This window comes from Rhinolophus sinicus, chromosome 3 (genome assembly GCF_057876585.1).
Source record: "Rhinolophus sinicus isolate RSI-liver-muscle chromosome 3, RSI-T2T, whole genome shotgun sequence".
Taxonomy (NCBI): domain Eukaryota; kingdom Metazoa; phylum Chordata; class Mammalia; order Chiroptera; family Rhinolophidae; genus Rhinolophus; species Rhinolophus sinicus.
The window spans coordinates 809,255-821,970 of NC_142503.1; the positions used below are offsets into that span (position 1 = coordinate 809,255).

Sequence of the window (12,716 nt, forward strand, 5' to 3'; positions counted from 1 at the left end):
CGAGGTCTGTGAGCCAAAGGCACGAGTCTCCCTCCTACTGGCAGGCGGCTTCTCAGCAGGCCCCTCCCTCCACATCAGGGGGTTTCCGCCCGTCCTCCTCACTTTCCACTCAGTCCAATCCCAACCACAATCCCCACACTCCAACTGCACTCTTCCTTTGATGCTCTATCCTTCTTCCCGTCTCTCCAAACCCTGCATCATGCCGTGAGGAAGGGAGGGGCAGGAGCTGATGCAGTGCCAGGAAGGATTCAAAAAACAGACTCGAGGAGAGGGATGGGCTTGCAGGTGGTGGGGGCCATGTGGCAAATGCTGAGGGCCAGGCCTGGCACGGGAGGAACAGGACACCAGGAAGGCCACTGGACATGGGGACTGAGGAGCAACCCGTGAAAAAACCAGCATTGTGTTTATAAGAAGAAAAGAGCATTTTGGGGGAAGTGGGCAGTTGGTGCACCTGTAGACAAGTGTTTGGTGAGGCAGGTTTTCTGCAGAGAGTGGTGCTGGGTCTATGCGCCAGGCCAAACAGAGCACGGAGCCAGCCCATTCTGGAGGCGACACCGCAGCCCCCAGTGCCCAGGCCCAGCCACCGCCGCTACCCCAAACTGCCGCTGGGAGAGGATGGAGCAGCCCTGGCCAGCCCAGCACACGTGACAAGGGCTTTGCCAAGCCTTTAGAAGTGTGATTCGAAAATATGCCCCACAAGAACCCAATGAGACGGAACACAGCACAGGACAAGGACAGGGCCCTTTCACAGCCCTGGGAGGCAGCAGGGGCAGGTGGCTGGCCCCCGGGGTGCCATGGGTGCCTACCTCTGTGCCCTACCTTCCAGAAGCAGACACAGCAAGTGGGGAGTCACTGACCCCTGGGAAGCAGACCCCCACTTACTCAAAGTACTCAGCAGCGGGCGTGGTTCTGAAGCTGTCATTGAGGCCCAAGCTGTCGCTGGCGTTGCCGGAGAGGGTGTCGGAGCAGTTGGGGCTGTTCCAGGTGTTGTTGCAGTGGGTCCAGGGCAGCTCCATGGTGAAGGAGGAGAAGAAGTAGTGCAGCGCCCAGGCGATGATGACGTTGTAGAAGAAGCCCACATACAGCGAGATGAGGATGACCGTGAAGCCCACGCCTGGGGCGGTGAGAACAGCCACCATCAGCAGAACACCCCTCCCCACCTCCTCCAACAGGAGGCATCGCCTCGCTGTGCCAGAGGTTCACCTCCATCCCAAACCAGGCGATGAGAAGTGAGAGGGCAGATACCAGACTTTAGGCTGGCATCTCGGAGAGGGCTTCCTACTCCAAAATCATGTGTCCATCTACATCCACTCAGAGACTCAGAGTGCCTCTGAGGGATATTCAGGAACTGAAAGGCTATCCAGGGCCATTGAAACGCATCCAGGACAATTCAGGTATACCTGGGAATATGCAGGGTCACCCAGGGACATGTAGGGTGATCTAGGGCCACCCTGAATCAAACAGGATCCACCAGGCTCACTTAAGGTTATCTAGGGCCACTCTGAGTCACCCTGGGAAACCCAACCCAGATTTGTCCAGGGCCACCAGGTCATGCAAAACCATCAGAATCATCCACTGTCAACTGTGGCCACCCATGGCCATCTAGGGACACCCCGAGATACAATGGACCAACAGGTGTCAACATAGACCAACCCAAACCTTCAGGGTCACCCAGGAACATTTAGGGCCACCCATGCCAATAGGGTCATTGAAGACCATCCAGGGTAACCCAAGAATACCCAGTGATTCCCAGAGCCATCCATGGATACCTAGTTACTAATAGTCACTAACAGACAACAAGGGTCCTCCACAGCCATCCATGGCCACTGAGGCTCATCCAGGACCACCAAGGGCATCCAAGACCATCCATGCCCACCAGGGCTAATCCAGGGCCATCCATGGCCATCCATGGCTTCCAGGGCCACCTAGAGCTATCCAGGTCCATTCATGGCTCCCCATATCTACTCATATCCCCCCCCCCCCCAAGATGACCCAGGGCAAACAGAGTCATCTGGGTTCACTCACAGCTACTTAGAGCCACTCAAGGTAACCCAGGACCGTGCACGACCATTTAAGGTCTCCCAGGGCGTCCAGAGTGCCCTTTTCAGGCTCACAAAACCTGCAATTTGGGTGGTGAGCAGTTTTTGGACTTGTGTCATCCTGACTGGCAGGCAGATGGGTCTGGCGGTTAGAAGGCCCCTTCCATTGGTCAAGGAACTAAGTCCTCCTTATTCAATGCTAGACAAGCATTGTTCCTGCTACGTGGTTCATTTCATTAAGCTCCATGCAGAGTTCTTTTCATTTCAACATTCCTTCTCAGCTTTGCTGATTAACTTGGGCTATAACTTTAATTTTCTTTATCGAAATCTGGTTAGGTGCCATGCTCTGTCTTGCCTGCTTGTGGCTGGAGCAGGAGCATGCCTTCAAGGTGACTTTTGTAGGGAGTGGCTTGGGTTGTTTTTATGGGCATAAACCTTAGGGAAAGCTATTTTTATGTTCAGGGTACTACATTAAAGTTCTCTTCCCATCTTGAAAGCAAAAATGGAGGCACTAATATTTATCTGGGTTTAAATATTAAAGAAATCCAGTATCAAGAGGGGCCTAAAAGAAAATAGACCCTGGTATGTAATCCCTCAGTAGCAGTGATAATTAAACAAAAATTGTTTCCTTCAGAAGAGCTTCTCCAATGTAAAATTAGTCAACATTAAATAATCCTTATTGTAATTTTGCTCACTGAGTTCCTTTAAGACAGAGGCTGGACTGTGATTTACAGTGAACTTGCCCAGGCAGCCATGTTGTTGGGAAGCCATGTGGTCATGAGGCCATGTTGTCGGGAAACCATGTTGTTGGGAAGCACATCACAGAAGGTTTGCTCTGATGGTGGGCTGACTTTGGATGCCTGACTTGAAATCTTTTTAAGGTTAAAACTTAGTGTATCAAATCCTCAGCTCGAAACTTTGGGAACTCAAAGAAGCCTTTGATCAAACACAAGTGCAGATCCAAATCTAGTATCTGAAAGGCAGACTTTGCCTCTGGTCCTTCTGGAACCCACTTCTGTGTGGCCAGCCCTCCATCTGGGCAGGCCAGGTTTCTCAGCCTTCACAACAGAGTGACAAGGTCACCACAGGACGATGTGGCTCTGAGAGCACAGGGGCTGCCCATGAACAACACAGCACACCAGCTCCAGAGCTCTTTTTTATCCAAGAGCACCCCCCCCTCCACCTTGCTCCACGCTGCTGTCTAGCTGCCCTAAATGCCTGAGTGAAGGAAACAATTCTCTAGGAAGGTGGTTGTGAGTGTCAGCTGTTTGCTGGGTCACTCCAAGTCCCAGTTTTCAGGACAGCAGAGCCTTAGAGAGCCAGGGGCTTGGGCCACTAAAGTATAGCTCCTCACTGACTCTACCTTCACCAAGTTCCTCCTTAGTGTCACTTAGGGCCCAACCATATGAAATCTACTTTTCGTTTGCTATAGGAATGCTCCATAATCATTGTTCATTACGTCATCATATATTCTAAATAAAGCTCCACTTGATACATTTCTTTCACCACTTATTGCCACTAGAAACTGTGCCAAGGAGGTGGCAGGCTTAGTCTCCCCTAATATTTCCAATGAAAATATTAATGAAAATGTGTTCCTCTATTGTCTGATTCTCAGGAAGCTCAGGGCTAAATGTGAATTTCAAGCACAGCTCTTAATGTCAATTTTCTTAAATTTCTATTTTTAAAAATATTTTTATATTAACCTTGTGTGCATTTTGTTTTGCTTTATTTTAAGCCACCTTAGGTTCTTTTCAGAAAGAGGGAGAGTTTGATAAATCACACTAAAATATTATTGACCACAAAATATCATAAATTTGTTATATTCAACAAAATAGAACGTTCCCATGGAATACATAAAGTGGGGGTGTCTTTGGCAATTCCCCAGACAGCCTTAAAAGGAGCATCCTTAGGCCTCAAGAGAGCATGACAGTCACCCCTCTCTATCATCCCCAAAGCCAGCTCACTCCAGAACATCCACAGAAGCTGGCTTAGGAGAGCGTGTCAAAAACAAATACTAATCTCAGGAACACCAGCTGGAGAAAAGGCTCCCTACAGCTTTCAATTCCTTGCAAGACTCATCAGCAGGTCTCATTGAAGAAAACTGGAGAGCATTCCCCCCCTGTCGGTTTGCGGGTCTTTGGTATCTGGTTGGTGTGTGTGTGCATGTGGACAGATCAGAGAGGAAGGGGGAAGAGAAAGATAGTTCTGAGACTCCTCCCCAAGGACCCCGTGATGTCATATCTGAAGGCCACCTGCAGCCTCTCCTGCCTCGCGCCCACCCTCAGGGGCTCTGGACAGACAGCGCAGGGAACTGAGGATGAGGCCCAGCCTCTGAAGTAGCTCACCCTCACAGGGGACTTCACCACCTGGCTTTCTCGGGTGGAGCTCAGTGCCAGTCTGGTGCAGCGAGAGGCTCCCAGGTCAAGAGAAGGGAAGCAAGCTTTCCAGAGAGTTTGGCTCCAAATGCAGGCAAAGCTTCTACAGGGGCCCGGACGTGCCATGAAGGCTGGATGACCTTTTTAGCTTATTTGATTACTTAATGATTACTTTGGGCATTTTAACTGATGTCTTCATTTGGCATGTGTTACCCCTATTTCATGACACATGACAATACAGGCAATTACTTTTTTTAAAGACAAAGAAAGAGATGGCACATGTGTCAGGGTATCCAGAGAAACATGGTTTGCCTCACCTAATTTTAGGGGCACCTGGGCACCCTATACATAAAACAGAACTTGAATGTGCAGGAAATCACCTGCTAGGAATCACAGCTTATCGACATTAATGATTAAAGGTATATTTTCTTGAAACATAAAATCTCGTGTTCTTGCCCTGGTTCGTTTCTCCTGGACAAGCATGGCCCTGTGTTGATGGTACACAGTCCAAGCTCAACAGCTGATTCTGTGCTTCTCATGCCCTCGGTCCCGGGGCACAAGCTAGGTGACCAGTCTCTGACCAAGATCCCACCCACAGGGGCCACATGGTGCTTCTTCCTGTGGCCTCACTCAGACCTAGCTCAGCCCTCCACACGGATGAGCTTCCAGGACTGGATAAAAGCTGACGTGCTGCAAGAACGCGACCATGGGGCTGGGAAGTGGATTAAAGAGAGGAAAAGAACCACGGCCCCATGGGGCTGGGGCCAGCCAGTGACAGCTGATCTCCAGCTGTGTGCCTGCCACAGTTTTCTCCAACAAAGCTTCAGAGTGATTTGTTATCGTGCAGCTTATAAACTGTCAGGAAACGCTTTCCAAGGATTTCAAGGTGCTACTTAATCCTAATGAATTTGGATCAATACAGGAAATCTAACTGTTAGCACCCCATTCTAGAGATGCTCAATCCATGCACGGAGGCATTTCACCACCTCCCAGCAACTTCGCAACCTGGAGGAAAAGTCGGCAGACATCGCTCAGCTCAGCAACTGAATCCACTTCCCAGCCCCACGGTCACAGGTGCTCAGGAAAGAGGTGGGTTTACTTTGATTTGGCATTAGACTCCCTGGTGGGGGTGGGGGCACAGGGTCCTGTCACATAAGAAACTGACAGACATTCTCTGGGCAAGAAGGACATGCTTCTGGAAATCCAGAGATGCAAACTGGTGTCACCACAGTCTGTGCGGCATCGTTTCTCAAGATTCCCCCCAGATGGTCACTTGAGGATGGACAGGCTTAATTTCCGACTTGGCACTTTAATGCTATAAATACTGACCACAGTGTAAGCTCATCACAGCACATGACCATGGGACACGTTAGCATTGCCCAGCAGAGCCTGAGGTACACGATTAACTCATTTGCATCTTGGACAATTAGTTTGGATTCATTGTCCTCGATGGTACCAATACTGTGCCAGTACATAGATGCTGAAACGTCTAAGTTGACAGCTGTACCCATCACTAAGAGGTCCCTGGTGCTTTCAGGTACATGCCCAGTCCTCTACTGAGAATTAATGATGGCACCAGAGATGAGTCTCAGGCAACTCATTTGAGCTTTGATATCTGTGCAAATCACACAAGGGGACAGCTAGCACCTGGCACCTGAACCCAGAGGCGTCCAAGTCTCCCTCTGTAATCCCACTTTAGCGTGGGCCCATGAATCATTTAGCCTCGGAAAAAATCACTAGTGCCTTCAGATTCACCAAGCAGGCCATTAAGCAGGAATAACAGACAGCGCCTGCAGGAGCCATCACGCCTGGCCAGTCTCAGCGCTTCCGTTGCTGCGAGGGTGATTTTCTCCCGATGGAGACCGACCGCAGCAGCTGTGTGATGTTCTCACCCCTAAGGCCGGATCAGTTGCTGTCTGAGCACACACCCACTGACCCACCATACAGCATCCTCGGAGACCTACCAGGGCTTCTGCTCTCCTCAAAACACCAACTTTTCAAGAACTTCTGAGAAAATCCAAAGCCTGATCTTTTAATAGCCACTTTCTTAATGAAACCAGCAGTCTGAACCAGCCACCTTGCCTGGCCTCTTTGAGGAACGTCGCGCCCCCTTTGCCCCCCAAGTCCTCCCTGAGCCCTCAGCTCCTATCTCACGGTGTTGGCCCAGTGAGGAGGCAGAGAAGTCTTGGACTGAATCCCACCCTGCCCCTGAGGAGGTGACAAACCCTCTCATCTCAGTGCCTGTGTCTCCAGTACAGAGATGACACAGTGTGTGCCTTCCCCGGGGCTCTTAGGAGGATGAAGTGAGGTGACCATGGGAGGGTTAGTCACCGGGACTCAGCCAGAGGTGTGTTTGCTTCATGGTGCTGTGGCATCGCAGTAGGAGCCTGGAAGGCTCAGTGAATAACTGGACAGTTAAATGATAGCAGATAGATAGATAGATGTGATAAATAGGTGATAGGTAGATGACAGATAGATGATAAATGATTGATAGTAGATTGATAGATGATAGATTGCTAGATCATCAATAATAGATTATAGATCGATGACAGGTAGAGAGATGATAGGTAGAGAGATGTAGATACGTAAGTAGACAGATGACAGATAATGAGAAAGAGTGAAGAAATAAAATGAAATCACTATAGTTAAGCTGCTAAATTACTAACATCAAGTAGGTTGCGATATGAGGAAATGATTCTATTCTTGTTCTAACTCTCCTGCGAAACTTTTGAACTTGCCAGTCCTGCATCAATGCTGATATATTTCAGACCTCCAGATAACATTCTGAGTATGCCATGAAGGACTGAGGAAAGAATGACCAGGTTACCCAGACCACCTGACATCAGTATCCATTTGACTGGTCAGCTAGAGGATCACCATCTCGGACCAGTCCAGAGACCAAGAACGCAGGACTGATTCTTCTCAAGAATGTAATTTTTATTATAAGAACCCTTAACTTTTCTTCTTCAGAACACTCTGGGTATTGCTTAGTTGTGTTTCCACTTTGCAAACCCGAAGACCCTTGAATAAATCTTTATCATTTATTTCTAGCTGAAGCCTCCTGATTTCATTTGTGTTCAGTCAACATTGAATAGATAATAGATAGATATGATACGAAGATGATAAATAGGTAGATAGATGATAGATGGTTGATAGATGGATGATGGATGATACAGATAGGCAGATGACAGCTATATAGTTGGATAGATTGATGATGGATACATAGTCGACAGATTAGATAGATACATAAATACATAGATAAATAGAGTTATGGGTTAACTTGTGTCCCTCCAAAATTCATTTGTTGAAGTCCTAACCCCCGATATCTCAGAATGTGATCTTATTTGGAGATAGGTCTTTATAGAGGAAGTCAAGTTAAGGTGAGGCTGTCAGGTTGTACCCTAGTCCAAAATATCTGATGCCCCTACACAGGGAAGTTTGGCTATTGAGACACATAGAGGGAAGATGAAGGGAAAACACTGGGTGAAGACCATCATCTACAAGTCCAGGAGGGAGGCTTGGAACAGATCCTCTCCCACAGACCCTACCGGGAATCAACCCGACCAAAACCTTAACTTCAGACTTCTAGTCTCCAAAGCTGTGAGGCAATAATTGTCTATTGTTTAAGCCACTCAGTTTGTGGCACTTTGTATGGCAGCCCTGGCAAACTAGTACAGATAAAAAGAAAGAGAGGTGGTAGATGACAGAAGGGTAGATAGATGGAGGTCTGATCTTATCTACCATCTTAACACTTTGAGAAAATGAGACCCCTAATGAACTGTGGGGTGGCTTCACCAGGGGTCAAAGGAATACACTCTCGAATCCGTGGTCATTACAGATGTTTAGAGTGGGACAAACCTTCAAATGGTGTGTCCACATGTAGCCATCTAGCAAAGCAGGACCACATGCACACGACTTGGATGGGCCTGCTTGGGAAGTTCTAGAGCAGCCCCCATCCCCCCCACCCCTGGTCCACGCCACGCCATGTCAGGGTGGCGTCCCCACCGTTACCTTTGAGGATTGGGCAGATCTTCCAGACTCCAGCAGCACCCTCCCTGTTGAACTGCCCGAGGGCCAGCTCCATGTAGAAAAGCGGCATTCCCGCAATGACCATGAAGAGCAAGTAGGGGACCAGGAAGGCACCTGTGGGACATGGCAGCACGGTCATCAGGGGTCTCGAGGGCAAGGCCATCCCCATCAACCTCACAAGTCTTGGCCATGACCCCAGTCTCATCCGTTTCTCCTGAAGCCCCTGCCGGGCCACCCGCCACAGGAAGCCACAGGCTGGGGTGGGCGAGCCTCCCCTCTCTGTGCCCAGCACCGCTGTCATCAGGCTCAGATACGTCCCTACTGAAGACCCAACCGTCCCCATCCCCAGCTGTGGTGTCAACCCCAAGAGCACAGCAGGTGAGGCCCTGCCTGCCTGGCTCTGCTCCTGGCGCTGCCCCTACCTGCTTCCTTTTGCCCCTTCTTGCTCCTCTGGGGAAAGTCCACCCCTCTTGAGTTGTGACTCCTCTGGGATCTGTGGGCCACCTCTGACCCGGTGTGGGATCAGGGACTGTGGCTGACAGGGGCTGGGGTCTCTCAGGGAGGTACCCTGTTCCTCCTGGAGCTGTACCCTGTCCCAGCTCACAGCTCAGAGCCCTGTGCTCGGCCTCCCAGAGCTGTGCCTTGGCTCTCTTCCTGGGATGGGGGGCAGGGAAACCCCGCAGCTCTGCCTGTCCTTGGGCCACTCACTGTACCTGCTGCAGCATCAGTCTGCTCCCCTTGAGCTGGGCACAGTAATGCCAGCCTACTCCTGGGAGTGCCAGGAACCCCCTCCCCCCAGATCGTCATCCAAAGCCCTCCATCTGTGCTGTGACCAGTGAAGCAGGGAGGCAGCAGGCTGGGGAGGCACGAGGAGGGTGGGCATGATCGCCAACTAACTGGCTTCTCAACTTGAGTTTTGAGGTGACACTGCCCCTGTATCTTAGTTTTCTGCCTTAAGTACAGAGACAGTTGTGGTTGAGTTCAGGGGGGGACGGGTACATTTCCAGGGCATCTTCTGCTACCCAAGCTCAAGTGACTCCGCCCACTTTGTAAGTACCCTTCTGTGGGCCTTTGAGAATTTCCTTTCCAAAGTGAAATCACCTTTGGAAACAGAAGGCTGAGCCATGGTGCCTCTAACTGCTAACTCCTGCTTTCTGCTCTCCTGGCCTCACCATCCTCAACTGTGAAGTCCAGACACAGTAAAGTCGCTCTGAACTCTACCTCTATGGTTTTGTGACACCATCTGGGGGTCTGTGCCCCGCTAATGTTAAGTGAGAAAACAGGGTGATCTTGCCAGAGTGCACGCATTCCTCAAGGGCACTGCCTCCACTGCCTGGGGTTCTAGCCCCCAGGAGCGCCCAGGATGGCAGGTAGGGACTCACCCCCACCATTTTTGTAGCACAGGTAAGGAAACCGCCAGACATTGGCCAGGTCCACGGCGAAGCCGATCACAGAGAGGAGGAAGTCTATCTTCTTGCCCCACGTCTCCCGGTCCTGGGTCTCCACGGGGCTCTGTGGGGTGCTGGTGAGGGTGGAGTTTGTGAGCTGCACCCCATTCTGCTCCTTGACCAGCACAACCTCCACCGCCCTCGGGCACGTGGCGTTGGGCTCCTTAGCTGGGGCCACCGCGGAAGACATCAGTGCCACAGGGCACTGGCTCCTACTCACGGCACACTGCAGTCTAGGAGTCTGTGCGACTTCCTTCTTGGTCACCAGCCAGCTTGAAAGATAAACACAGAGGAATGCACGAGTTTGTAGCCAGAACGCCAGTGGCAAGAGCACAGATCCCAGTACTTACAACCTTTTCTTTGGGGCAGAGCAAACACATTCCGAGAAACTATGATGACAGGGTAGGGCTGGGGGCGACAGGAGATGAGCTAGCTCTCCTGAGGTCTTGAGGAGACAACCTGTGGAAACCACAGCACGGACATCTGCTCTGCCCCCGTCCCCCACTTCTTTCTCCGTTCCTATCAAAGTGCAGGGCTCGTGTGGTCTGGAATTCTGCTTTTAACAATAATGAAGCAGGGAGTAATCTCAGTCTCCAATCCGCATTAGACACCAAGCCTGTATAAGAGTGCTCAGCTAGTCTTTAAACCAACATCAGCCACAGGAAGGAACGTTTAAAGATAACGATTACAACAGTTTCTTGGAAGAGTGCCTGCAGATGCACGCCCACCAGGGGCCAGAGCTCACCAGCCCCACCTGGAGCAGGGGGGCAGGGGAGCGAGCACCATCCGGATTTACTGGAGGGGTCACAAGCTCCTGTACTTGGCAGTGTTATCAGGGAGCTCACTTCCAAGTCACTTCCATAGTCCTGGGCAGTGCTACCAGGGACCACAGAAGCTGTTCCAGTCATAGCCAACAGAAAGCTGGGCCCTGGTGGCCATGAACAGCTTCAAATGCGACCTGTTATGGCCTTTGGATCCACCAGCACGGTTTCACCTGTTCGCACAGGTGTGTGTGCACACATGCTAGAACACACACATGCTAGCATACACACACACTCACATGCAGTGGCTGAAGCAGAAGCATAACAGGGCGGCAGCTGTAAAGGGAATTCTCCACTGTATCCAAGTTTGAACAAAAACTCACAATGTGAGTTATTTTATGCACCTTTCTCTGTGGCCCCTTCACCTCTGTTACAAACCCAACAGCACACTCCTGCTGTGTATGCTGTGTATGAAGACCGCCCCCAGAGGGCTGCACGGGATGCCGAGCAGGTGGGACTGGCCTGCGGGGGTGCAGCTGGAGCGGCTGGGGCGGCTGGGGCTGCAGACACGGCCGATTCCGGCCTTTGCTCTGACAAGGCCCTCGCAAGCGGATCGGAGCCTCGCCTGCCAGGGAGGCCCACGCCCAGCATTTGGGGTGAGCCAAGTCACTCCTCGAGCTGCAGCCTCAGAGGCCAGGTTTGGGTACAGAAAGCAAACTGTGGCCTCTTAGAAAGCGTGTTTCCTCACAGCACCCCCAAAGAGAAACGCAGCTGGCTCAGACGCTGTCCTCCCCTTGGCCGTTCCTGCAATCAGCCTGGAAGCACAGAACCCGCAACTCAGCGCCCCCGGCTCCACCTTCAAAATCAAAGACAAAACGCTGCGAGATGGAGCGTTGGTTGAGAAAACCCCCGGGTCGGATCTGGGGACTGCTGTGCCCAGGACCGCCTCACCTTGCGAGGCGACTGGTTCAACACCGAGGATTCCGCCACAAACAGCTGCGCACCCCCCGGTGCCCGCGCCGCGGGAAGCCGGGGACCGCCGCTCCTTCCCGCGTCGCCGGGAGCCCGGCGCGCATCAGCCCCGCACCCCCTCTCGTGCACGTCTCTCTCGGCTACTGCCCACCTTACGGTCTCCCACGGCACTGTCTGCCGGGGCGCGCTGTGCACGCACCCCCGGCTGTTAGCGACTTGTGGAGACGCTGCCGTCTGCGGCACGCGGCGCCTGCCGACGGTGCTCCGCCCAACCTGGCGACCCTCGGCTGCAGCTTTCGGGGTCCACAGGGCGAACCGAGAGCCCGGAGGATAACGCGGGGGGAGTGTATGCGGGGAGTCGCCCACGGAGCGCCCCGGCCTTACCTGTGCGCCCCGAGTCGGCTCTGAGCTGGTGTCCCTCAGCTCAGCACCCGCGAAAGCTCGGGCTCCTGCCGCTGTGCGTTGGGCGGTCTCGACCTCCGGGCTCTTATCGTGTCTCCGAGGCCCGCCCCGCCCCGCCCGCCGTCGGGGGCGCCCGCCCGCCTGGCTCCGCCTCCGCACCGCCCCAGGTGGGCGGGGGACGAGCCCCAGCCGCGCCCTGCACCCGCCCCCGGCGGCCTCCGGAGCGCTCCGCCGTGGGTCCTGCGAGTCCGGAAGCCTCCGACAGACGGGTGCGCGGCCGCCTTTGGGTGCCAGATGTGGCAGGACCGAGACGGGCTGTTTCCCAGCGGGCCCGGTCTAGGGCTCCCTCCCATCCTCGCCCGCACCCCCAGCCCTGCCCCGCGCACCTACGTCTGCTTCGGGGGCTCCCGCGACCCACCCAGAGCTCCGTCTCCGCGCGGCGGGGGAGGAGCACACGGCCCTCGCGAGGGAGCCGGCCACAGCCGAAAAGTCGCCTGGCGGAGCCGGGCCACGCCTGTGCCCGCCCCTCGCTGCTAAGCGACCCCCACCCTGATGCTACACCGACCCTTCTCCCCAGCCGCCCGGCCCCACCGACTCCCCAGCGGCCGCCCAGGTCCGGCGTCCTGGGGACTCTCCCCCAACGATTCACGCGCGGAGCTGGGGCGGCCGGCGGGGTGCGGATCCCAGGTC

General features: G+C 53.2%; 1 protein-coding gene across 1 annotated transcript in view; it reads right to left on the reverse strand.

The window, feature by feature from the left end:
* SLC6A3 (solute carrier family 6 member 3) overlaps positions 1-12,120 on the reverse strand; it is a 35,762-nt gene extending 23,642 nt beyond the window's left edge. Inside the window, exons 1-4 of the mRNA XM_019744616.3 lie at positions 12,009-12,120; positions 9,826-10,163; positions 8,426-8,557; positions 883-1,114 (exon numbers count right to left, since the gene is read on the reverse strand). Of these exons, the coding sequence (XP_019600175.1) occupies positions 883-1,114; positions 8,426-8,557; positions 9,826-10,081 (620 nt within the window). The 5' untranslated portion in view covers positions 10,082-10,163; positions 12,009-12,120. The remainder of the gene's footprint in view (positions 1-882; positions 1,115-8,425; positions 8,558-9,825; positions 10,164-12,008) is intronic.
* Between the last annotated feature and the right edge of the window lie 596 nt (positions 12,121-12,716).